This window comes from Eptesicus fuscus, chromosome 15, assembly GCF_027574615.1.
Source record: "Eptesicus fuscus isolate TK198812 chromosome 15, DD_ASM_mEF_20220401, whole genome shotgun sequence".
Lineage (NCBI taxonomy): Eukaryota > Metazoa > Chordata > Mammalia > Chiroptera > Vespertilionidae > Eptesicus > Eptesicus fuscus.
In genome coordinates this window covers 76,304,511-76,328,700 of record NC_072487.1, presented here as the reverse complement: position 1 = coordinate 76,328,700, position 24,190 = coordinate 76,304,511, and the positions used below count along the sequence as shown (strand labels likewise).

Here is a 24,190-nt window from a genome sequence, read left to right as displayed (position 1 = left end):
CCTTACCCGGCAGATGGCAAGCACGTGGGGCGCGTCCTGACAGGTATGAGCCAGTTAGAAACCACTCGGTGGTGAGAGGAGGGCCCGCACCATCTTTAAGAGGTGGAGGAAGAGCTTGTGTTGCTGGGAGTTGGTTACTAAACGCTTCGGGACGTTAGCGCAGGGACAGCCAGCACGCCCTCCCCCGTGGCCTCCCTCGTGGCCCCCGGTGCATCTGACCCAGGAGGGCGAGCCCAGCGTCGTCCTCCCGTCATCTGGCCCAGCTTTGTGTGATCTGCATGCTCAGGCGTGGTGTTCATGTTCGCACACGTGTTTTGGCAGGTGACCCTGGGAAAGGTGCTGAAGGTGATTGTCGTCATGCGGAGCCTGTTCATTGACCGAACGATCGTGAAGGGCTACAGCGAGAACGTCTACACGGAAGACGGCAAGGTAGGCGGCAGCCGCTTGTGTGTTTTCCGTTCTTGTCCGCGTCCCGGGGCAAATGTGGCGGAGCCGACGAGCGGCTCAAACACGCGATGAGGCCGAGGTGATCGGCGACGTGGCCGTGGCCGCGTGAAGATGAGCGCGCAGCACACCCTCTCCGCGGTCTCCGCAGCTCCGCTCTCCGCTCCGCCGGTGCCCTTGGTTGAATTTCTAATTTATCGCCTTAGACCCCAGGTGCCTCATTAGACGTGTCTTCTGAGGAAATGGATTTTTTCCTTTTTCTTTCTTTTTTTTTTTTTTTTTTTTTTGCCCAGTCGCCAGCACATCAATAGCCCGTGGCTCGGCGTTTTGCTTTTCCCAGAACCATGAGTTTGACATACAAGCCGCCGCCCATCTTTCCGCGGAGCGAACACGGAGCGCAGGAAGCAGCTTGTCCTCAGCAGCTCCACTGAGCGGTGCACCGACTAAGGCGGGTTCTTCCGTGGGTGACCTGCTTCATGGAGAGATCACCCCCGTGAGCCCCTAATTTCCCGTCACCGCACTGTCCATATGGCTCTGTGGCGACGTCAGAGACGCTGATGGGCGCCGACAGCCGGCATTGTGTTTGCTCCCCGAGCGGAACGGGCGCTCCTGCCGAGACACCACCCAGAAGCCCCCTGGGCCCCCAGCACCTGTCCCGTCTGCCCTCGGGGCTGTCCTTCTCTCCATGAGTCCCACGTGAACCTGAGTGTGTTCGCTCCAGCACTCACACCCAACAGCCACGTTATGATGAGTGGAGAAGGTTCTTCAAAAAGAGGTGCCAGCCCTCGGCGGGGCTCAGTGGTTAGAGCATCGCCCGCGGACTGAAGGGTCCCGGTTTGATTCCAGTCAAGGGCCCGTACCTCGGTTGTAGGCTCGATTCTCTGCCCTGGTCGAGGGGGCGTGCAGAAGGCAACCAATCGATGTGTCTCTCTCACATGTATGTGTCTCTCTCTGTGTCTCTTCCTCTTCCTTCCTTCCACTCTCTCTAAAAATCAATGGGAAAAGTATCTTCTGGTGAGGATTAGCAAAAAAAAGGGTGCCTGCGTGGGCCGTTACCCCCCGCGCCTCCACCCTGCACGCCCGGCTCCGGCCTCTTCTCCTTGCCCGTGCCTTGGCCTCCATCCCCCGGAGGTCCCACCGGGCGCCCACACCGGTCACTCCTGGACTGGTTTGTGGCACCCCTCTTCTCTCCGGATGGGCTCAGCTCATCATCCCCCTAAACGCCGGCTCCGTCCGCGGCTCCTTCACTTGGTCAGTGGTGCCACCGTCTCACTGCTCAGTCCCCACTCCCTGAGTCTAGTTTGTCAGCGGGTTCTGGGGTCCTCCTGTCCTGCACTCCTTTCCGGCTCGTTGTCTCAGCCGAGTCCCCGCACTAGCCGCTCCGTCTAGTCTCCAGGTTACTTCCCCAGTCTGTCCCTCCCTTGGCTCCCAGGCTGTCTTCCCAAAGTGCCATTGCTTTTTGCCATCTTCCCACCCCCCAGAGCAGCCCCCCACCCCCCAGACCAGCCCCCCACCCCCCAGAGCAGCCCCCACCCCCCAGAGCAGCCCCCCACCCCCCAGAGCAGCCCCCCACCCCCCAGAGCAGGAAAGGGGGAGTTAGATGCTGGGCACCGCGCAGATGCGGTCAGGAAGATGGAGAGGGCTCGGCGGGTTCTTCGCTGCAGAAGCTCCTAGAGACTGGCTGCTCTGTGCTCCGTCTCCCGAGAGGGCTGTGCAGTGTGCAGGTTTCCTACTTGTCTGACCACCAAGTGCTTTTCTCCCCTTCCTCTTAGAGCACTGTGACTCGGCAGTTTGCAGAAAACCCCGGCTGTGGAATAGACCTCAGCTCCTTAGCCAGGCGTCTAGCGAGCTGGCCCGTCTTCCTCCTGACCTCGTCTGCCTCCATCGCCACACGCCTCCCATCTTCCTCTCCTCCAGCCTCTGTGCTGTGTGGCTCTCTCTCTCAGTGGCACCCTCTGTGCCCTTAGCCCGGGTGCCATGCCCTCCCCGTCCACCGGATAAACGTGCCCTCTTCCTGGTCAGTGCCATCTCCTTCCCACTCTGTCCTGTTTCCCAGGGCCTCTCACGAGCACAGCTGTGGCGACGGCAGCCTGGGTTTGCCTCGCTCACGGCGCCGTGCCATCACACATCCATCCACAGCGTTGGAACCACATTTTGCTCTAACTAGAATTAGTACATCGTGGTTATTTCTTTCCACATCTATCTTGCAGGTAGTAAAAATACTAACAGTATCCGTATGTTAGTCTGGTAGGCACTGTGCTCAAGCAAGCTTTGCCTACAGGGGTTACTGAATCCTAGACCCATTTTCCAGGTAAGGAGACTGAGACCTGCGGTCACACTGAGCCCGAGCTCACACCTTCCCCTGTTCATGGCTCCTGAGGACACAAGCTGTCCTGACTGTCCCAAGAATAGACCTCAGGGCCTGGGGCACAGCCCAATGACATGGGGGGGAGGGGCGATGAGAAAGCCCACTTGGGGTGTGAGAGTGCTTTGCCTGGAGTGAAAAGGGGGAGAGTGAACTCTTAGAGGTGGGAACTAAAGGAAGCAGCCGGGAGTGGCGTGTGAGGCAGAGAATAAAGGACACGCACAGGCGCACACGTGGGTTTTCCTAATGAGTGGTGGGCGTGGGCTCTCCGTTCCCCAGAGAGAGTGCGTGTCCGGAAACCTGCATCGTCCCGGCTCCATATCACCACGGCGATACAGAGGCTCTGTTCCCTCTACAGCTGCAGGCAGTGCCCTCACACCGGGACAAACTGACTGAAGGGCCCACTTCGCTTGTTACCTTAAAGGGACATCAACCGCCTTCGGCAGAGCAGCTCTCAAATGACTGCTCCGCCCAGAATGGAATCCCGGCCAATTTTATGAGCCCTTTTTTCAGAGCCCTTCACAAACAGTAAAAATAAAACCCTGCAGCCACTATCCGTGCTCTGCTTGGAGGACTGATGCGGCATACGCGCACGTAAACATCTTCACATACAGACACGCATGCCTGCGACCCACGGTTGAGATGTCCAGTTTGTCCCGAGGAAACGTGGCATCTGGAAGGAGCCATTGGCGCTCGCGGTGGGTCAGTGGAGCAGCTTGCACATCGCTGGTCCCGGGCGCAGCCTCACCTGCTGACGGGCCTGGGCGGCCCCGGGTGTTTGCTGCGGCCTCAGAGGCAGCGCGGCCTGTGGGTGGGGCTGGAGGCCTCTGTGGGCATGAACTGTGTGTCCTCCAAACCCAACGCAGCCAGCACGTTCTACGAGGTTCCTGGATCCCCCTGCGGATCCCCAGCCCCACCCACTGCCCACGCCCCGGCCTTCCCTTCACAGTGCCACCGGGCTGTCACTTCGCAGTAACACCCACCTCCTCCGGCCCAGGCACCTGTCCCCTCACCCGCCGTGCACACTTTGGATACCAAGCACCGTGCTAACTCCTCCAATAAATAGGAGAAGGCTCCGACTCTCTGGCCTGGAGCGCAGTGTCATCTGGGCGGCGCCCGGAGCCTGACTCGGCGCGCCCAGGCGTTGGCCTCGGTTCACACCCGGCACGCTTACCTGGGAAGTGCAGGTGTCTGGGTTGAGTTGATCTCGTTAGGGGATTTAGGTTATGTTCGTGCTACAGCTTCACTAATTACCCCACATCCATTTGTTTAAGGCTGCTTTTAGCCTCCTCGCGAAGAGAGGGAAAGTGGGGTATCAAAGGGAGCCTTCAAAGACAGCCCGCGCCGCCCCCAGGGGCATGCTGATCCCTGCCTTCTCCCACTTCAAAGTGGGACGTGTGTGTGTTTGGGCCGGGGAGCTGAATCTGATTCCTCTAATAAGAGTTGGCATCAGCCCCGTTTGATATTAGATGCAGGGAACGTTTTGATTTGTTAGAGCCTTTGAAACTGTTCAGACGACCTTCCGAACAGGGGCCTCTGGTTCCTGGTGGGGGAAGGGCGGCGCTGGGCGCTGGGCGGGGACGGATCGCTGCAGCTTTAGTGACAGATGCGCGCCCTGATGGGAGTGAGAAGTTCACAAATAGTGGACCTGTCGCTGCGTCCTGGTGACGCTGACCCCCTCTTCCATTCCCCAGGGCGGTGGGCGGGCACACACAGACCACCAAAGGGAGGTCATGGTTTCGGAAACGGGTAACCACGGAGAAACCCATCACCATTGCTGGTCTGTGGCATCCCACCCCTCTGACACCCACCTCTTGACCTCGCAAGATGAAGCTGCTGGTAAAGTAAAAGCTTTAAAGCTGAAGTCCCGGACGCCTGCAGGTTTTATTTGGAAGTGTCAGTTTTAGGTAATTTTTAGTTCTCTGCACTGTTTTTTGAAATGAAAATTGGTAACTTTCTGGGAAGCTGCCAACCCCCCCCCTCCCCCCTCCCCGGCTGCTGAGTGGGTTGAGGTGCTGACGACGGTCCCACCTGCGGTCCGGAAGCAGGTCTGTCAGGTTGCACTTGGCAAGGGCGCTCGCTGAGGCCTGGGACAGCGTGGGGTTCTGAGCCGCCCCGTCTTCCTGCCCGGGTGGGAGCTGGGCCTCTGGAGACAGGCCCGGTTCTGATCCGCCATCGCACCTCAGCTTGGTGATGTGGAGCAAGGGGCTCCACTCCCTGCGCCTCAGGGTCTGTGTTACCATCTTGTGCGATGGCGGGAGGGTGCCCTGCGGCCGAGTGCGGAGCTGTCGTAAGAGGCGCCTGCCACCGGCGGTGGCGGAGGTCATTGGCGGTGGCGGAGGTCATTGGCGGTGGCCGTCACGGTGGTTAGACTCCCTGGCTGCCCATGCTGGGCGATGCTGATGTCTCTTCCGGAAGTTTCTGTCACTGTTGTCACTAGTGCTTCCTGTGCCTGGGGGGCCCTTGACGGCTTGATGACGGGCCCGGGGCGATGTGTGTGTGAAGCAGGTGTCCTCCGGGATCGGATGTAATCTCCCTGGGAACGGTACCCCCACCCTGAAGTGCTCATCCAGCCCAGAGCCGGAGGCTGCTCCGAGGCTGCGTGTCCACCCGGCACGGGAGGTTGGCTTTTCCCCAGCAGGGCCTTCCCGGGCCCCCGATGCTGCGGGGCGTCACTCCTTCTCAGGACACTAGTCAGAGTTGCTCAGGCATCGGCTAGGCGCTTGCAGCCTCCAGAAGCTCCCGTTTGAATGCACAGCCAGCGAAGTCGATAGTCCTGCTGCCTTGCAGCCTAGAAGCTGGAGCTAATGAATATTCATGTGGGTTAGATGTGGCTCCCGGAAATGAATTTCCAAAATCTTCTGGCCCCGAGGAGAGGCGGACACTGACCCCAGAACGCTGCTGAGATGCTTTCTTTGGCGTAAATCTAGCAGAAAATCAAGGGCAGCGCCTGCTGGGCCTTCCTGGCACGTCGGACCCATTGTTACCAGCCCTCTTCTTACCGTGTGCACCTGGTGAAGGGCGCAGTGGCCGTCTCCTGTCCCAGATGGTCCTGCGTCCCCAGGGCCCGGATGATGCGTGCAGCCCCGTTCAGAAGGAGCAGCACACGTTTCACCAGCATGTGTGTTCTCGGGCCAGTCAGGCCGGTCATGGCTCTTCGTTCCCCTCGGATTTCTCTTTTGAAACATTTTGCTGAAGGTGTTGCTGTTTTTTAATAATTTCATCTTTTAAAGTAAAACCTCAACCCCTCCATCTGTATGCAGACTCCTTCTTTTCTGCCTGCCCATGTCTGTCTCGCTGAGCCCTGTGCGGTGGGGGCGGGCAGGAGGGACAGGCTAGAACGGCAGGAGGGTCTGTCCGTTCCAAGCCCAGACATGGAGGTGACTCTCCCTGGAATTTAGATTTGGGATCTTTGTCATCTCCTGTCATCTTGGCGGTGATTTGTTAGAACTAAGACACAAAAGATGGTTCACTCAGCAATCTGGACGGTCTTGAAGGCTGCGTGTTCTAAGCCCTGGCCTGCACTGCTTCCCTAGGAATGGAACGGAACCGACCTCCCCGAGGTGACCGGCCGCCCCGCAGGCCCCTGCCAAGGAGTGGCTGTGCGGGGAACTCACGTTTCTTCAGTTTCCTCCAGACTTCCCTGGAAGTAGCGTGTCACTTTTCCCCTAGAACTTGCAAACCTGTCAAATTAAAAGTCTAAGCCTAAAGTGTTGCCCCATCAACTGGTTTAACTGGAGGTGGAAGTTGGAAATTGGCAGCACCCTTGTGAGAGTCGGTTAGCCAGACAGAGGAGAGGGTGCCAGGGGCTGTGTGGGAGTCCAGGAAGGGATGGGACAGCAGGGGGAGGGGAGGGGTTTGAACAGATGTTCAGTCGGTCAGATTCTTCCATGACGTTTCCTGGACTTGGGTTAGCAAAACCCCCACCCTGGCCAGCAGGAGCCCTGCGGAGGTCAGAGGTCCGGAACCTTCTGCTGCCCCAAAAGGTTTCCGACACGGTGACACTTACATAACGCTGACTGCGAGCCGGAAGGAGCCGGGAGAGCGGGTGCCTGTCTTCACAGCCAACCTTTTCTTTCAATCCTCACCCAGGACAGGCTTACCGATTTGAGAGAGAGGGGAAGGGAGAGAGAGGGAAAGGAAAAGAGGAACATCATCGTGAGAGAGAACATTAATTGTTTGCCTTCCACACAGCCCGGGGACTGAACCCACAACCCAGCTATGTGCCCTGACGGGGGGGCTCTAACCCACAACCTTTCGGCATATGGGACGATGCTCCAACCAACTGAGCCACACCAGCCGGGGCCACAGCCCAACTTTTCATTTCCAAGGACTATTTTCAGAAGGACAAGTGTTGGTGTTCTCACCTGTCAAATGCAGCCCTTCACTTCCTGTCTTAGAGCAATCTTCCGGCTGATTGCTGCCCCTGCGCCCACCTGCTCCGGAATCAATACCACAGCACGGGCTCAGACAGCTGGGTCCCAGTCCCCCTTGACCGCCGGCCAACCCCAGAGGCAGGTTGCAGGAGGCCCATCGACCAGGTGTTTCAATTTGCTCAACTCCTGACCTCGTGTATTCAAGTTGACTTGCTAGCGCCAGAGGACATACTGGCGGCCCCGCTAAGCTGCCCCATCCTGAGCTCTCCGTCTGCTCTGGGTGCTTCTGTTTGCCAGACTTCACTTGTTCTTGAAACAGTGCGGGGCCTCAGTTTCTCTCTCACGCAGACCTGTAAGACAGGGTGGTTTGGTGAGACTGCCATGCAGTGCCCCTGCAGGACCCAGTGTGGCCGGAGGAGGACTGGCCTGGGTTCACGCCGAGCCCTGCCCACGTTTCCTCTTGGGCCGGGTTCGAGGCCAGGGCGCCCTAGTCCCAGGCTCTGACCTGAGCAGCCGTCACAGTTACTCGGTGTCCCTTCAGCAGGCTCCTTACGTCCCCAGCAGCTTGTAAAGAAGACGTTCAGGCGGGACGGTTAAAGCCCCGGGATCGTCCTGCTGGTATCATCAGTCTTACTCCTCCAAGCTGAGCAGCAGCGGCTGGAGCATCATGCTTTAAAGTCCGGATTCTAACATTGACACTGACGATCCTTTCATCCCTTCCCCCACAGCTGGATATATGGTCCAAGTCCAACTACCAAGTGTTCCAGAAGGTAAGCTCTGCTCTCGGCTTCTTGCTCAGGGGGACTGAGGGGAGGACGGTGCTCGGAGGTGTCAACACTGGTCTTTCATCCCAGCCTCTCAACAGTCACACGCCAGAGGCAGACGGCTGCCCACTGTGGTTCCTTTACGTGACGGGAGGTGACGGGAGGTGACGGGAAGAGACAAAACCTCGAGGAGAGAGCAGATGCGCGTCCCCAGGGCTGGGGGTGGCAGGAGCAGATCCCGGGCCGAGGGCCGGGGCTCCGATGGGAACATTCTGTGCGGTGATGACAGGGTGTGTGCTTCAGAGCGAAGGGACTGGAACCTGCAAAGGGCGAGTTTGTATTTGTAAATTATCCCTTTTTCAAAAGTCAGAGTCTTTTTAGTTGTTTCAGGCTCAGCCCGTGGTTTTTGTGCTCAGCTTCTCCGAGTGTGGCCCGTGGGTTCCCTGGGGCCGGCCCAGGAGGCAGGCGGCCCCGCCCGCACCTACCCCACCCCCTTTACGCCGGGCCATCGTTTTCAGATTGGGCTTCCTCGGGAAGTACTGTTTGGGAAATATTACGGGAAAATCCACGTTCCGGCTCCTGCTGGTGGGAGGGCTCCTGCTGAACCAGCTCCACCCCTGGGCGTGGGAGGGTCCCACCACCTCCCCAGCCCTCGGGCCGCTCCCCACGGGGCACTGCCGCTTCCTCTGTCCTCGTCCATCCTCTCTGCTTCCATCCAGCCATGCAAACAGCCAAGTTGTTGTCATTTCATTCATTGCTTCAAGTTCAGCAACAACTATGGATTGGGCCCCTTTGCCACGTGCCAGGCCCCGTGCCAGCTGCTAGGAATCTGGGGGACAGACAGGGAAGTGCAGTGAGATAACTCAGGGTGTCACTGGGGCTGCTATCAGGAGCAGCAGGGAAGGAGGGCCCTTTATCTTGGGGCCGTCACAGGAGGGAGGCCGTTCCGGGCAGACCCTCACCTGAGCAGGAAGGTGAGAAGAGCAGCCACGTGGACGGCGGGAAGAGGTCCCAGCATGGGAGCAGCAGCCGGGCCTGGTGCTGGGAGCGTGGACTGCCGGGAGCCTGCGGGCTGAGCGAGTGGCGGGCGGGGGAGTGGGAGTGAGGAGCAGGTCTCCCAGGTCCTGGTACGGAACTTGGATTTCCTTCTCAATCCAGTGAGGAATGCTGAAGGGATGGATGCGGAGAAGGAATGTGATTTTGTTTTTGTAAATATATTTTTATTGATTTCAGAGAGGAAAGGAGAGGGAGGAAGAGATAGAAACATCAATGATGAGAGGGAGTCATTGATTGACTGCCTTTTGTATGCCCCCGCCCCCCCACTGGGGATCCAGCCCGCAACCCAGGCATGTGCCCTTGACTAGAATCGAACCCGGGACCTCTCAGTCCACAGGCCCACGCTCTATCCACTGAGCCACACCAGCTAGGGCGAGGGATGCAATTTTGAAAGTTGTGCCCATGTTATTCCCACTGAAGTAACAGTGTATCTAGCTCACCTCACCTTCTTCCTGGAAAACAGTGCTGGGGGCTGAGGAGCACCCCCTGTCTGCTCCTCCTGGGGCCGAGCCTCTCCTCATTAGTGTCCGTCCCCCCACCCCCACCCCCGTCCCCCCGCTCCCCCACCCCTCACTCCCCCCAGACTGCCGACAGTCTCATCAGGGGCTCCCTGCACTTCGCTCGGGGCCAGGAGGCTTCCCCAGCCAGCGAGCCTCCAGCAGGGATCCGGAGAAAGGCGCCTGGGGCGGGCGGCACCGGGAGGAGGACGGAGAGCAGGAAAGGCTTCAGCGAGTCCCTGTTCCTCTGGCATTTAAGCTCCGCAGGGGCAGTCACTGGTGGGATCTCCGACCTCCTCGCTTCAAAACCGCATTTCCCTCCAGTAGCTTAGGACGCGGGAGGGCAGCTACTCCCTGCGTGAGTCTTGGCAGGGAGGCCAAGGACATAGGCAGTGTCAGCGACAGGCACAGCTCACAGCCTGCCCCGCGGGCTCAGCACCAAGGCCGGAGCCCAGGAGGCCCCTCTCAGCCTCCGTCATTGTCCTGGGGCCCCCAGCCCGCCCGCCAGCAGAGCCAGCTGTGCCGGGTGGGGTCCAGTGGGGGTGATGCCCGGGCAGGCTGCACTGCAGCTTCGTCCACGCACTCATGTTCACGCACTCACACGTTCACACATGCACTCAGTCCCGTGCAGAGTTGGCCGCTGTGGGTAGACTCTCGGGGTGTTGCCGAGTGGCTACCTGGCGCTTTCAGTCAGAGAGACTGGGTCACCCTGCGGAGGCGTTCCCTGAAACTGGACACGCCGGGCCCAGCATCAATCGTCCCGAGTGTATGTGACAGCGGACTGGTCGCTAACTGCAGGTCCCAGCAGGGGAGCTCCCGGAGGACAGGCCCGCCCTTTGAGCAAGGCGAGGGCTGCCGTGCGGCCCTGCTGAGCACCCACCTCGCCTCAGAGGCCCTGAGCCTCACCCCCACGCAGGGCACGGCCTGGGCGAGCCGGGGCTCCTGGTCACGGGCCAGACACGCACAGCCGGGGAGTCCACAGGTGCTGCTGAGGGCAGGCAAGTCCAGGGGACGAGGTGGGCAGGAGGGTGAGGGCACATCTGGGCGCCAGGTGGGCTCCTAGAATGGGCCCGGCACCTCTGCTGCCGGCGGGGATGGGCTTGGTCTTTTTGAAGGAAGGACTTTCCTGTCACTGGCTGCGAGGCTGGAGTTGTGGCACAGGTGCACCTCAGGGTGAGCGGTCAGGCCTGCAGCCACCTGACCGCAGCCGCTCTCATCCCAGGGTCCTCTGCGGGGAGTGGCGGTGCAGCCGGGTCACCAGGTAATTAGTGCGGATTCGGCCTGAGCCCGTCTCCTGCAGCTCTGTCCCCGCTGTCCGCCTGCTGCCTCTGCTCGTGACTGCGGCCAGAGGCCTCCTCGCAGCGGGCAGCAGCGGTGTCGGCTGGAGGGACGCCACGCTAGCGGGCTCCTCTTTTCAGTACGCCCCTTCTAAACTCGGGCTGACCTGTCCCTGTTTACTGATCTTGCAGGACGGACTTCTAATCCCAGGCCCGGCTCTCCCAGCTTAGCGGGGTGGGGCGTGTGCGGACAGACAATGGAGTCATGCCATTGGGTCCCACACAGCGAGAGCACCTGGTACGCTGGAGCCTGGTCAGGCTCGGGGCCACTCGGCACTGCGGGCACAGTCCTGCCCTGGCGTGGGGACGGCCTGGAGTGGGGACATCCCCACACACACCCACACAGTCCTGCCCTGGCGTGGGGACGGCCTGGCGTGGGGACATCCACACACACACACACCCACACAGTCCTGCCCTGGCGTGGGGACATCCCCACACACCCCCCGCACAGTCCTGCCTCAGGCACAGTCCTGCCGGCTGCTCAGGAGCTGCTGGGCTCGGGCAGGCCACCCCCTCCCTGTGACTGGGAAATGGAAATTCTCACAGGCCATCACGAGGTCCTTGTGGGACCCCTCCCACCTGGGGTGCTTGCTCTTTGTCAGACCCTGTTCAAGTACATGTAACCCTGTCCAAGGTCATGGCTTTAAGTGACAGGCCCGACCCCCGCCGGTGCAGTCGGCTCCAGAGCCTGTGCCCTCCCCCTCGCCAGGCTGTGGGTGTGGACCAGCCTTGGCCGGGGCAGGTGCTCAGTGAGCAGGCAGCTCCGCTGGGGGTGCAGCTAAAACAGCTTGTCCTCTCCGGGGTGCCCTCCAGCGCTCAGATCCCGGGCGTGAAGGTGTCGCGGCTCCTCGCGCACAATATGGTGGAGGCGCTTTGGGACACTTGTTTTGACTGGTGGCTCCTCTGGTTGTTGACTGGCAGCTGTTTCAAGGTCTCCTGAAAGATCCCTTCTCCTCTGAGCCTGGTTCCGGCAGCCTGGAGGGGGTCTGTGAGCCCTGCGGGGGAGGGAGAAAAGACAAAGCGCATCTGCTGGCGGGCAGTGGACATGGCACCCACCAGAACAAGTCACCTGCGAGCCAGCCGCGACTCAGGAGGCCCCCCCAAACTAAGCAGCTGCCGCTCTCTGCCTGGAGGTTTGACGGGACCTCCGTCTTCTCTCTCTGTGTCCCTCCGTCTTCTCCCCTCCCCCTTGCCTGGCCCGATCTCCTGGTTAATTGTTGCTTTGTCTTCCCCTCGCTCCCCTTAAGGGCTCACCTTCTGCTTTGGTCTTTCCGGCTCTTTCAGCCCCGCTGCTGGCTCACGATGGCTCCATTCTCAGGAGCACAAGGGCTCCATTCTCAGGAGCGCAGCGCCCTTCCTGAGCCTCTGCCGCAGCTTTCATCTCCCAGCGGAGTCTCATTAGCTTTCAGCACACCTGGCGTCTGTCCTCCTGGGCTGGCAGTCGATTTAAATTACTTAATGGCAAGTTTTTTTGTTGCCCCAGGCCCCTTTTTTTCTGTCTTGGATGCTGAGCAAAAAACATCTTTGTTGTTGGAAAGTGTAAAACAAAAACATATTGAAGGTGGACTGCTTTGACAAAAAGGACGATCCTTGCAGGGGAATTTCTCCAACATTCAGCAGCCCTGTCTTGCCTGGTGCTTTGAAGTTCGGTCATGGGAACCAGGAACCAGCCGTGGAGGAGTTTGGGAGGAAGAGAGGGGAAACCGCCAGAGTCCGCTTCCTTCTAAACTTCCTTCTGTAACTGCTGATGGGGAGGCTCAGAGATTAAATGCTCCTGTGAGCACCAGAGAACCGTTACCGTTTGGCAGCTGAAGGAGTACGTTTCACTGAGCCTGCATCTGGCCGACCGCCCACCCAGTGATGGGAAGGCGAGGTAGGGGCCCTGCCTGGGAGCCACCTGCCAGAGCAGAGCTGAGCACGACCCCCGAGTCTGGAGAACACCCCCCAGTTAGCTCTCTCCTGCTCTCGAGGAGTAGCCACGTGACAGATCTCACCTGCGCCTCGGCTGGGACTCTGGCTTCCGAAGATGCCCCGGGCTGGTTGGTGGGGGCAGATGACATCCGCGGGGAGGGAGGCCACAGGCTCAGACAGCCATCGCCCTCCCCGCTGTAAGTCTGTTTCCTCTTCTATAAAACGGAAATAAAGAGAGCACCCAGCTAGTTGCCATGGGGACGAAGTGCGAGGGGCGCGAGCATCACAGGCCCCATGAAAGCAGTGACTGGGTTAGTAAGTAACCCCTGGTCCTGAAAAGGCACCTTCGGGAGTAGGAGAACCCCGCATGGCGCCAGCACCCACTCCACGGCACCCCACTCCACGGCACCCTGTGACATTTCAGCAGCCGCGTTTACCTTGATTCTTGAAAACAACACGCTCTCCTTCAGATTTGCCCTCCTTGGTGTTGTGCACAGACAAAAAAGCTGAACCGGGGGGAGGGGGAGGATGGGGGGGCCTTTTCCCACAGTGCCTGGACCCCACCTCCTGGCTGCTGGAGGCCCATCCCTCCCCGGCAGCGGGTCCCTCCCCAGCAGCCGGCGCCTGAGAGTCTGTAGGAAAGTCCAGGCTGGAAGGAGCCCCACCCCAGCCCTTAGTCAGCATCTGCTGGGGAGCAGGGCCCCGGGGACTTGTGCTCGTTACCGTCTGCATCCTCCTGCACTTTGATCCCTAAGAATAGCTGCAGAGGCTGGCTGATGGCCGGGCCCGGCCCGAGACCCTGGTCCTAAGTCCCGGCAGGGCCCAGAGCTGCTGGTCCTCGAACCCCATCTCAGGCAGCCGTTCCTGAGGGAACGTCCTCACCACAGGGTGACCTTGCAGGCCTGGCCAGCGCCTGCTCCTCTGGCGGATGGGCGGGCAGTGTCCTGGAGGAAGAGCCGGGAGAAGGGGATGGTAGTGCTGCTGCGACAGATGAGCCTCTCAGTCTGTCACTCAAACAGCCAGTTTACTTCTTGCTCACAGTGCACACCACCCGAGTTGTCCGAGAGCTGGGCTTCCATCACTCGGGACCCAGGCTTAGCAAGGCACCGCCCCCTGTGAGTCCTCCTGAGCGTGGCCCCGACCCGGCATGGGGAGGGCACGGGATCCACACTCGCCTTCTCTGGCTCCAAGGGAAGTAACACCCGTCCATCACATCCCAGTGTGTCAGCTGGGGCCAGCCCGGTGGACCGACCTAACTGGGAAGTTCAGGAGCCTGAAGGGCCGGGCCTGGTGGTAAGCCCCCGGCGCTCCCAGCCCGAGAGCGTGCAGGGTTCCCAGCCGGCCAGGAGGCCGGGGCCCAGAGTCCTTGGTTCCGGTCTCGTCCCCAGCCGTGGAGGCCTCGCTCTCTGCCCCACACACTTCACATGAGCCGGTCTCCCTAACGTCTCAGTGACGGAGTGCACCATCCGGTCGGTACACGGGCCAGGAACCTCCGGGTCGGGCGAGACAGGCAGGGCTCTGCCTCTCAGAATTCAGTCAACTCAGGGAAACTGACACTAAACAAAAGTTGCAAAGAATAATCATACACATTCGGTCCCGAGGAATTGCCACGACAGAAATTATCTGAGCCCGAGATATGTCCCCTCAGGGCCGTGGTCGGCAAACTGCGGCTCGCAAGCCACATGCGGCTCTTTGGCCCCTTAAGTGTGGCTCTTCCACAAAATACCACGGCCTGGGCGAGTCTATTTTGAAGAAGTGGCGTTAGAAGAAGTTTAAGTTTAAAAAATTTGGCTCTCAAAAGAAATGTCAATCGTTGTACTGTTGATATTTGGCTCTGTTGAGTTTGCCGACCACTGCCTCAGGGGATTCTGGGAGGCTTCCCTGAGCACATGGATCTGAACTGGCCGAAAGGGGGATGGGAGCTGGGGGGGGAGGGGGCACTTGAGGACCCACAGCGTTTTCAGCAGAGCGGGGAGGAGAGGAGGCGGGACCAGGGCCTGAAGGGTCCCCAGGGTCCCATCTGGGATCTGTCCTGTGGGCACGCACACCCTGAGAGGCTCTTCAGCAGCGAGGGCCATGTTCAGAGTGATGGTTGAATAAGCACTAATGTTGATCAAACAGCCTGCAGGAGCTGTTTTATTTATTTCATGCTCACAATTACCCACGTGGCAGGTGTTGTCAGTTATCCCATTTTCCAGATGGGAAGACTGCAGCCAGGAAAGCTGAAGCGCCTGCCCCGGGTGGCACTGCTGGGAGGGGGAGGCCCATTCAGCCCCCCAGAGCCCACAGCCTCTGCCCCTGCGGCAGCAGGTCCCTGCTAGTGCCCCGCTGAGGCAGGCCTGGGAGGAACAGCAGAGCTTAGACGGGGTGGGAAGAAGCCGGGAGAATCACCCCGCACCCAGAGACTTGAGTATGCGCCTTGGACAAGCCCAGGTGTCGGCTTAGACCCCTGGGCAGGTGGTGGTGTCGTCACTGAGCAGCTGGAGGAGAAGCAGGTCGGCAAGAGCACTTTAGATGTTTCTGGAAGGCAGTTATCAAAACAGCCAGGAGCGGGCAAGTCCCGAGGTCAGCCAAGGAAAGGAAGAGGAGATGGGCGCAAGCCAGGCACTCCAGGAGCAGAGGATTCTGAGCAGAGGTTCTTGGCAGAATCTTGGGGAGATGCCCTAAATTCCGAAGGCCACGGGGGCCAGGCAGATAGCATGGTGAAGCAGGCTGGGGGAAGCCCTGGGGGCCGGGCACAGGGCCCCGCCCAAAGGCCCGCCCCACCTGGACTCACACTGCTGGTGGCCACGGGGCTGTGTGGGGGCCAGCATGTCACATGGGGACTCGCTTCGTCCTCACACTGGTCCTCGGGGCGGCACGGGTTGCTGCCCCAGATCTGATACTGCTAGAAGCTGGGGATCTGAGTTGGGTGAAGTTTCCTGAACTTAAATGTTGGTCATTCGTGCTAAACATTGTCAACAGGAAAGCAAAGATACTGTCCACCTGAACAGAGCATCCTGGCCTTGGCGGTGGCCTCTGGGGGGCAGTGTGACTGGGAGTTGGGCCCAGGCCATGCTCAGGCTGCTGAAATGCAGATCCAGGCTCCTCCCCCGGGGCTCCAGGGCCGGAGGGGACCTTCCACGGCCGGTAAAGGAGGACACCCAGGCTGGGGGACAGCAGGCCGGGTCCCCTGCTGCGACAGTGGTGCTGAGGGGGCGGGGCTTTGTTAGGGGAGCTTTATGAACTAAATGGTAGGTGCAGGAGAAAGAATTCTCCAGAAATTCTGTGATTGTGAGGAATGCCTTCTCAGCTCATAAAACGGCACTTGCCGGGGTGTAGAGCGAGGCATCGCGATGGGGAAGAAGCGAGCTTTCCGGCTCAGGTGCCACTGGCCGAGCGAGCTTTGCTGTTGGCACCACACTGCTCAGCACCGCCATTTTGCCAGGCTGCCATCGCTCTGCGGAGAGGGTTAGAAAGCTGTCTGGCAAGAAGGCGTCACGTCGTCAGTCTCTGCACTTGAGGAAACAGTGCCGTTGGCCTGGCAGGCCTGCGTGGGAACGTCCCGGACCCGCGCGGTTTGCTGCGTTGGCAGGGGAGCCAGGCAGCTGTTTCCGGTGCGTGGCCTTTGGTGAGTGGGCACTTTTAACTTTATTTCTTATCCAGCAAATATGTGCTGAGCACCTGCTAGGTGCCAGGTGATGTTCTGGGCCTTGGGGACACAGCCCAAACCGAATGGGCGTGATCCGTGCCCCACAGAGCTGTTCCCTAGTGGGGCTCACCGGCCACCAAGCAGCCATGAGGGTCCGTGGGCAGAGGCCAGGTCCAGGGTCCAGGGGAGCAGGAGGGGCGGCGGCGGGCTTTGCCTGCATGGCCATTGTATCGGGGAAACTGAGGCCTGGAGAGGGTCTACGAGCTTTCTGTGAGCTGGGGAGCCCGGTCCTCACGCTTCGGCGTGGCCTCTGGCCTTGGGTGCAGGCCCACAGTCCAGCTGCGGATCGTTGACAACTCGGCGAGCGGGGCCAGCCCAGCCCCTGGCTGCCACCCGGCTGGTGTGCGTAACGGCTCTCAGGCCCTCAGTGCGTCACACGTGCGCTGCGGGTGGGGGAGCCGGGGAGTCGGCACGAGGGGGACCACTGTCTTTCTTGTGCACCGAGTGTCGCCGCATCTGTAATGCGAGAATCCCCGTGAGGACAGTCACATAGACCACGTGTGGACAGAACCGTCACATTCACCGTAACCTATTGACTTGCTGGTGGGTGGGCGCATTAGCAGTGGTGGCGTCGTCGAGCGTCAGGCCTGCAGGGACCTCCGATCGGCCCTGTGTTCCAGAAGCGCCACTGAGACAGGGCCGGGCTGAGGCCAGCGGCTCCCTCTGGGCGCCAGTGCCTCCAGGGGCTCGCAGCAGCTGACAGCCGCTGCTTGGAGTGGGGGACTGCTTGGATTGGGGGTGCTGCTTGGAGTGGGGGTGCTGCTTGGAGTGGGGGTGCTGCTTGGAGTGGGGGCTGCTTGGAGTGGGGGGGCTGCTTGGAGTGGGGGGGCTGCTTGGAATGGGGGTGCTGCTTGGAATGGGGGTGCTGCTTGGAGTGGGGGTGCTGCTTGGAGTGGGGGGCTGCTTGGAGTGGGGGTGCTGCTTGGATTGGGGGTGCTGCTTGGAGTGGGGGTGCTGCTTGGAGTGGGGGGCTGCTTGGATTGGGGGTGCTGCTTGGAGTGGGGGTGCTGCTTGGAATGGGGGACTGCTTAGAGTGGGGGCTGCTTGGAGTGGGGGGGCTGCTTGGAATGGGGGTGCTGCTTGGAATGGGGGTGCTGCCTGGAGTGGGGGGGCATTGCTTGGAGTGGTGGGCTGCTAGGAGTGGGGGGCTGCTTGGAGGGGGGCATTGCTTGGAGTGGGGGGGCATTGCTTGGAGTGGGGGGCTGCTTGGAGGGGGCGCTGCTTGGAGTGGGGGGCTGCTAGGAGTGGGGGGCTGCTTGGAGGGGGGCATTGCTTGGAGTGGCTGCGGCTCCAGGGGCTGAGACCAACCACTGCCGTCGGAGGGCTGGCGAGAGACCATACTTTGGGGACGAGGTGCCTCGGGAGGTAGTTATAGTGAGGCCCCGGGAAAGGTCCTCAGAAGTGGCCCCATTCCTGACCCTGAGGTTGCTGGAATGTTCCCCCCTGCGCTCGCCTTCAGGCCTGGACACTTCCTTTCTGCCCCTCCCCCACTGTGCGGACTGCCCTGGCACTTGGGATTTCCTTGTGGACGGACGCCTTCCCTCCTGGGCATGCGGACTCGTTTGCGCTGAAAGGAGTGAGCGGGTCTTGTTTTCTCTGCGGACTTGGAGTGGCCTCTAACTCGTCACTCTCCTCGGTCCCCAGGTGACAGACCACGCCACCACTGCCCTGCTGCACTACCAGCTGCCCCAGATGCCCGACGTCGTGGTCCGGTCCTTCATGGTAAGTGGCCCAGAGCGGAGGCTCATTTAAACCTGAATCCCCTGCGTGAGGCTCGCAGGGGCAGGAGGGACCAGCAGGGGCAGGAGGGACCCGCAGGGGCAGGTGGGACCCGCAGGGGCAGGTGGGACCCTCAGGGGCAGGAGGGACCCTCAGGGGCAGGAGGGACCCTCAGGGGCAGGAGGGACCCGCAGGGGCAGGAGGGACCCTCAGGGGCAGGAGGGACCAGCAGGGGCAGGAGGGACCAGCAGGGGCAGGAGGGACCCGCAGGGGCAGGTGGGTGTTCCGTCCGCACACAGCGAGGGCCTCCCAGGAGGTGGCCAGTGGAATGATGTTGCACTGGGAAGGGATCCAGGAGGAGCGACGTCTGCTTAGCGAAGGTGCTTTTCTGTCTGCGGGACAACCTGCGCTGCCGGGAGGGACCTCCAGCCGTTCCCAGCTTCCCTCGGGCAGAGGCACTGAGCTCCGGGCTGTGCTTGGCGCTGAGAGGGTCGCGGTGACTAAGGCCAGCCTTGCGCTTCTCCCAGACATTTCGTCCTCCGATTAGGAGCGGGCTCAGGCCGGGGAGGGCCCCGGGGGTGCTGGCTCAGCTCCTGCCGCTCCTGTTCAACGTTCAGAGTTTTGCGAGCAGCTGTCCAACAGTTGGGATCGGAGCTGGGTGTTTACACCACGGAAATCAGCAAGCACTGCCAGTCAGGCCCGCTCCGCCCCACCCCACAGCCAGGTCATCCGCACGCCGCTGCGCCGTTTGTCACGTGACCGCCAGTTGGCCTAAGCAGGGCCGGCCACGGGCTCCGCACGGCCTGGCAGCGCCGCCCATGGTTGCACCTCGCTGGTGGGCTCCATGCTGTCCCACCAGTGGGCCCGGCCTTCACCGCGTCTGCGGCCGCCTCCGTCCCTGCCGGAGGACGTGCCTGTCAGCAGTCCACGGCGTGGGCAGCGAGTGGGCGTTGCTCGTGCCCTTTTCCGATCGGGTTTGCCTCCCAGTTCAGCTGTTGAGAGAGCCTGCAGTTCGTTTCTTAGGGGACACACCCGGCTCCTCGGTCGGGGGCTGGAACAGGCCACGCAGGTGCTCAGCGCCGTCCCCGCAGGGGCTCACTCCTGTGTCCAGGGTCACTCGTGTGTGCACATAACAGTCAAATGCGATGTAACCTATTGCTGGTGGGTGGGGGCATTAGCAGTGGCGTCGTCGGGCGTCAGGCCTGCAGGGACCTCAAATCGGCCGTGTTCCAGAAGCGCCACTGAGACAGGGCCGGGCTGAGGCCAGCGGCTCCCTCTGGGCCCACCCTCCGGGGGTCTTCACCTCCGGGTGCGCACAAGGGCTTGGTTTTCCCCAAGGGGCCGTAACGCCTGCTTTCCATGGCGACTTACCTGGAGGCTTGGGGAGCATTTGAATTGACCAGCACTGAAGGATAAATAGTTTAACTGAATGACCCATCGACCTCCTCACGGTTATTGCCAAAACCTCCAGCCCGGCTCTGCACAGTGGCAGCATCGCAGCCAATGAGGTTTGTCTAAGGGGTGATTATTGCTAATTGAAAACTTTTCCCCGTACTCCGCCATGACGACTTGAAACCTTGGCAGCTTTTCACAGTCTCTATGGAGACTGAATTAAACACACTCACACACACACACACTCACACACACATGCTCACACGCACACGCACACACACAGCACCTCCAGCCCGGGGCCTTGTGAGGCGGTGGTGGCAGGGGGGCTGCCCCTCCGGGCGGCTGTGACGACGAGAGAAGGTCGTATCAGTGAGCCGGCCGCCCTCTTCAGAGAGCCGTGTCACCGACGTACCTGGGAGGCCGGTGAATGACGGCTGCGTGAGCTCTCAGGCGAGCACGGCCGCCCGCGCCGGGTGGTGTGGGTTGGGTGGTTTGGTTCGCAGCGACCCTCCCTGAGCTGGGGCAGGAGCTCTGAGTCTCATGCTTATGCATGACGCCGCGGGGCTGCACTCTGAACCGCCGAGCGGGACTCCGCCGCTTATTACGTTACCGGTGCCACCGGGTTGTCCCCGCCCCCCCCCTTCCCCGCAGGTGTGCTGGCCGCACCGTGACCGTGAGCGACGACCTGGAATCTGATTAGGCAGAGGCGTGGTGGCCTCAGTGGAATTCTGAAGTGTCAGCAATGCGTTCTCCCTCCACACGTGTCCTCGACCACCGGTGGGAACAGGAGGGGCCCGTGCCGGTGTCAGCAGACACTGCCCGCCGCCTGGCTGTGGGCCCACCCGGCTGTGGGCCGTTCCTGCCTGAGAGGAGGAACTTCCATTTAAAAGCTCCCTCAGTTTGAGGGGGGGGGCGCAGAAGTGAAGATGGGCAGTGTGGCCTGTGGGGTCCAGTGTGACCTGTGGGGCCCAGTGTGATCTGTGGGGTCCAGTGTGGTCTGTGGGGCCCAGTGTGGTCTGTGGGGCCCAGTGTGACCTGTGGGGCCCAGTGTGACCTGTGGGATCCAGAGTGATCTGTGGGGTCCAGTGGGGTCTGTGGGGTCCTGTGGGATCCAGTGGGATCTGTGGGATCCAGTGGGATCTGTGGGATCCAGTGTGATCTGTGGGATCCCGTGTGATCTGTGGGGCCCAGTGTGGTCTGTGGGATTCAGTGTGATCTGTGGGGTCCAGTGTGATCTATGGGATCCAGTGGGATCTGTGGGGCCCAGTGGGATCTGTGGGATCCAGTGTGATCTGTGGGGCCCAGTGTGATCTGTGGGGCCCAGTGTGATCTGTGGGGTCCAGTGTGGTCTGTGGGATTCAGTGTGACCTGTGGGGCCCAGTGTGGTCTGTGGGGCCCAGAGTGATCTGTGGGGCCCAGTGGGGCCTGTGGGATTCAGTGTGATCTGTGGGGTCCAGTGTGATCTGTGGGGCCCAGTGTGGTCTGTGGGATTCAGTGTGATCTGTGGGGTCCAGTGTGATCTATGGGATCCAGTGGGATCTGTGGGGCCCAGTGGGATCTGTGGGATCCAGTGTGATCTGTGGGGCCCAGAGTGATCTGTGGGGTCCAGTGTGATCTGTGGGGCCCAGTGTGACCTGTGGGGCCCAGTGGGGCCTGTGGGATCCAGTGGGATCAGTGGGGCCTGTGGGGTCCAGTGGGATCTGTGGGATCCAGTGGGATCTGTGGGATCCTGTGGGATCTGTGGGGTCCAGTGTGACCTGTGGGATCCAGTGTGATCTGTGGGGCCCAGTGGGGCCTGTGGGATCCAGGGTGGCCGGTGGGTCCCACTGCAGTCCGGTGACAATTCGGTCACCTTAGCCCTCTGTCCGAGATGTCACTAGGCTTGAGAGGAGGGGTGACCTTGGAGCACCGATTCCTGTCTTTGGTTCTCTCCTCGCTCCCTAGACCTGGCTGAGAAGTTACATAAAGCTGTTCCAGGCGCCGTGCCAGCGCTGCGGGAAGTTCCTGCAGGACGGCCTGCCCCCCACCTGGAGGGACTTCCGCACCCTCGAAGCCTTCCACGACACCTGCCGGCAGTGACCGCCCCTCCCGACCTTCACCCCCAGCGCGTCGGGTCAGACCGCCCACTGCCCCCCCCCCCCCAGGAAGCCTGGCTCTGAGGCAGAGCCTCCGAAGGACAGACCCCGTCCCAGTGGACAGGACACCGTGCGGGCGGCACAGCGACCTTAGACCCGGGGTGAGGGTCCCGGCGCGCTCGGTGGTCGCTCTGCCTCCGGGAATCGCCCCCGGGGCCGCGTTCCCAGTGTTTCCACGAGCCGTGTTCGTGCAGTCGTGCTGGCGTTGCGTTTTGTAACTTATTTTTATGACAATAAACCCGTCCCCAGCGCACGCTGTTTCCTGTCTCCTGACGCCCCTTTACGATGGGTCAGAGGAGGGGGCAGACGGCCTTGGGAGACAACGCGCGCTCGGCGGCGTTGAGCGCGGTGCTCCACGAGGAGGACCCCTCCTCTGCTTGCTGCTCTCGGGGCACGTGGGCACCTCCATTTCAGACCCTTGGCCCCTCGGAAACTGTCGTCCTTTTGGAGAAAAAAGTGCCGGTGCTTCTTTTTACTGAACCAGTGACACGCACCCCGCATGAAGGGCGGGGCCCGCCCGGGGCTCCAGCCGGGACCCCGAGCTGGGACCTCACTGTTGCTGTGAACAGATCCCAGCCCCGTCTGCTGGGCTCGTCACCCGAGTGGGTGGGGTTCTCGAGGAGAGCGGGCGTCTCCAGGGCCGGCCCGCTGCCGGTCACCCTCCCGCTGCCGGTCACCCTCCCGCTGCCGGCCACCCTCCCGCTGCCGGTCACCCTCCCGCTGCCGGTCACCCTCCCGCTGCTGGTCACCCTCCCGCTGCCGGTCACCCTCCCGCTGCCGGTCACCCTCCCGCTGCCGGCCACCCTCCCGCTGCCGGTCACCCTCCCGCTGCCGGTCACCCTCCCGCGGCCGGTCACCCTCCCGCGGCCGGTCACCCTCGGAGGTGGCCCAGGGAATGGGTGGGTCCCGCCCGGTGTGGTGCCGACACTCCCACTCCCCCCGGCGCGTGGGGCCGAGGGTGAAGGGACTTAGTGATGGAAACAACAGGGAGGGCAGTGTGGCCGGCAGCGTGGCGTCCTGGGAGCCCAGCAGAAACACCAGCCCCAGCGGAGCCCGGAGCGGCCGAGCGGCCGGATGCCCTGGTGGCCAGCAGCCTGGTAAGGAGCCCCCAGGGGGCTGACGCGGGCCCGGAGGAGGTGGCCCTGCGCCCGGTGGACGTGAACCGGGAATGTCTCTCATCTGTTCCAAGGGGCTTGGCGATTTCTCCTGCCTCCTGTCTTCCCGTCCGTCCGTCACGTGACAGGCGATCCCTCCAGCAGCAGCGCATGCAGCTCCCTGACCTGCCGGCAGGTCCCTTCTTCCCCCCGAGGCGCTGTGCGCGGCTCCGCAGGGAAATACAGAATCGAGGACATTGGGGTGTGCGGCGTCCCCATCCCCCCCCATCCGAGGTTTCGCTTTCCGCAGTGTCAGTTTCCCGTGGTCAGCGGCAGTCCGAGAATATTGAAGGACCCACGCGGGATTGCATGTGACTTAGTTATCACCGCCAGCTCTGCGTGGGCTCCGTGCCGGAGTCTCTCACTGTCACCCAGGTGGGTGCGGGCGGCCCGGCTGGAGGTCCCGCCAGGTGCGCAGATCTCTGCCCGCGCCTGTGCCGCCCGAGCTGGTGCGCCCGGGCGACCGAGGCGGCAGGCCCCGCCGGCCGGCAGAGCGGATGAGCTCCTGGGTGTGTCCAGGTTCCTCCCGCACCAAACGGGGAGCTGGCCTTCAGCGGGCGGGCGGCTTTCACACCTCACCCCCGCCGCACGCCGGCCTGAGTGCTGATCTTTCCGTGTGAACGCGCCAGTCTCCATCGCACTCGGAGTGTCAGAGTGGGGGCTGCTGCTAAATCCAGAGCCTTTGAAGGTCACCCTTAAAGCGACGGCGCTTCAGCCGCCAGCGGAAGGGGCGGGAGGCGTGGGAGCGTCAGGGTCTGAGGATGGAGGGCAGAGTGTAAGCGTCCGCTCACCCCAGCTTCCGCGTCCCCGCCGGCGTGAGGACACCTCGGGGGCCTTCCTTGTCCTGCACTTGACAGGAGAGGGTGCTCCGGGCCGCCCACCTGCTCCCCCCACAAGGTGCAGCCGCCCCTCCCGGGCTGTGCACAGCCCGCCTGCCGCCAGCCTCGGCCCGCCTGCTCGGGGTAATTAGGCTTCACTCTAGGACAGCAGGCCTCTCTGCCATCCCTGCCATCCTCCCCTCCCATTCCCCCCTGCTCCTTAAATTAGTGGAAAGGAACCTCATAAAATGACTTTCCAGTTGGATTTTAAATTGCAGGTCAGCTGCTTCCTGTGATTAGGACGTGAAGAGGGAAACGTGAAGTTCACGCTCAGCCCAGGTAACGCGGCGGCAGCTGTAGGGTGATTAGTTGCTCAAGAGCCGCTCCCGCCTGTCTCTGTGCTAATTGAGTCTGAAATTGCAGCTGGAGATGTGCGGGGCTCGGTGTGATCCGCGGCCGGCCTCGGCTGCAGCTGCTTCCCGAGTCCACGGAGACGCCACAGTGAGGCGTCCCTGGGGAGAAGGGGGCGGG

At 61.6% G+C, this 24,190-nt stretch overlaps 1 protein-coding gene and 1 pseudogene across 2 annotated transcripts in view; both read left to right on the top strand.

The window, feature by feature from the left end:
* MED27 (mediator complex subunit 27) overlaps positions 1-21,937 on the top strand; it is a 136,447-nt gene extending 114,510 nt beyond the window's left edge. Inside the window, exons 5-8 of one of the 2 annotated variants that reach the window (XM_008152500.3) lie at positions 322-429; positions 7,914-7,955; positions 18,086-18,163; positions 21,497-21,937. In XM_008152500.3, coding sequence (XP_008150722.1) covers positions 322-429; positions 7,914-7,955; positions 18,086-18,163; positions 21,497-21,631 — 363 coding nt within the window. In that variant the 3' untranslated portion in view covers positions 21,632-21,937. The remainder of the gene's footprint in view (positions 1-321; positions 430-7,913; positions 7,956-18,085; positions 18,164-21,496) is intronic. The other variant, XM_028127238.2, reaches the window with a different exon arrangement.
* On the top strand, positions 19,635-19,766 carry LOC114226806 (U4 spliceosomal RNA; annotated as a pseudogene).
* Positions 21,938-24,190: the final 2,253 nt, after the last annotated feature.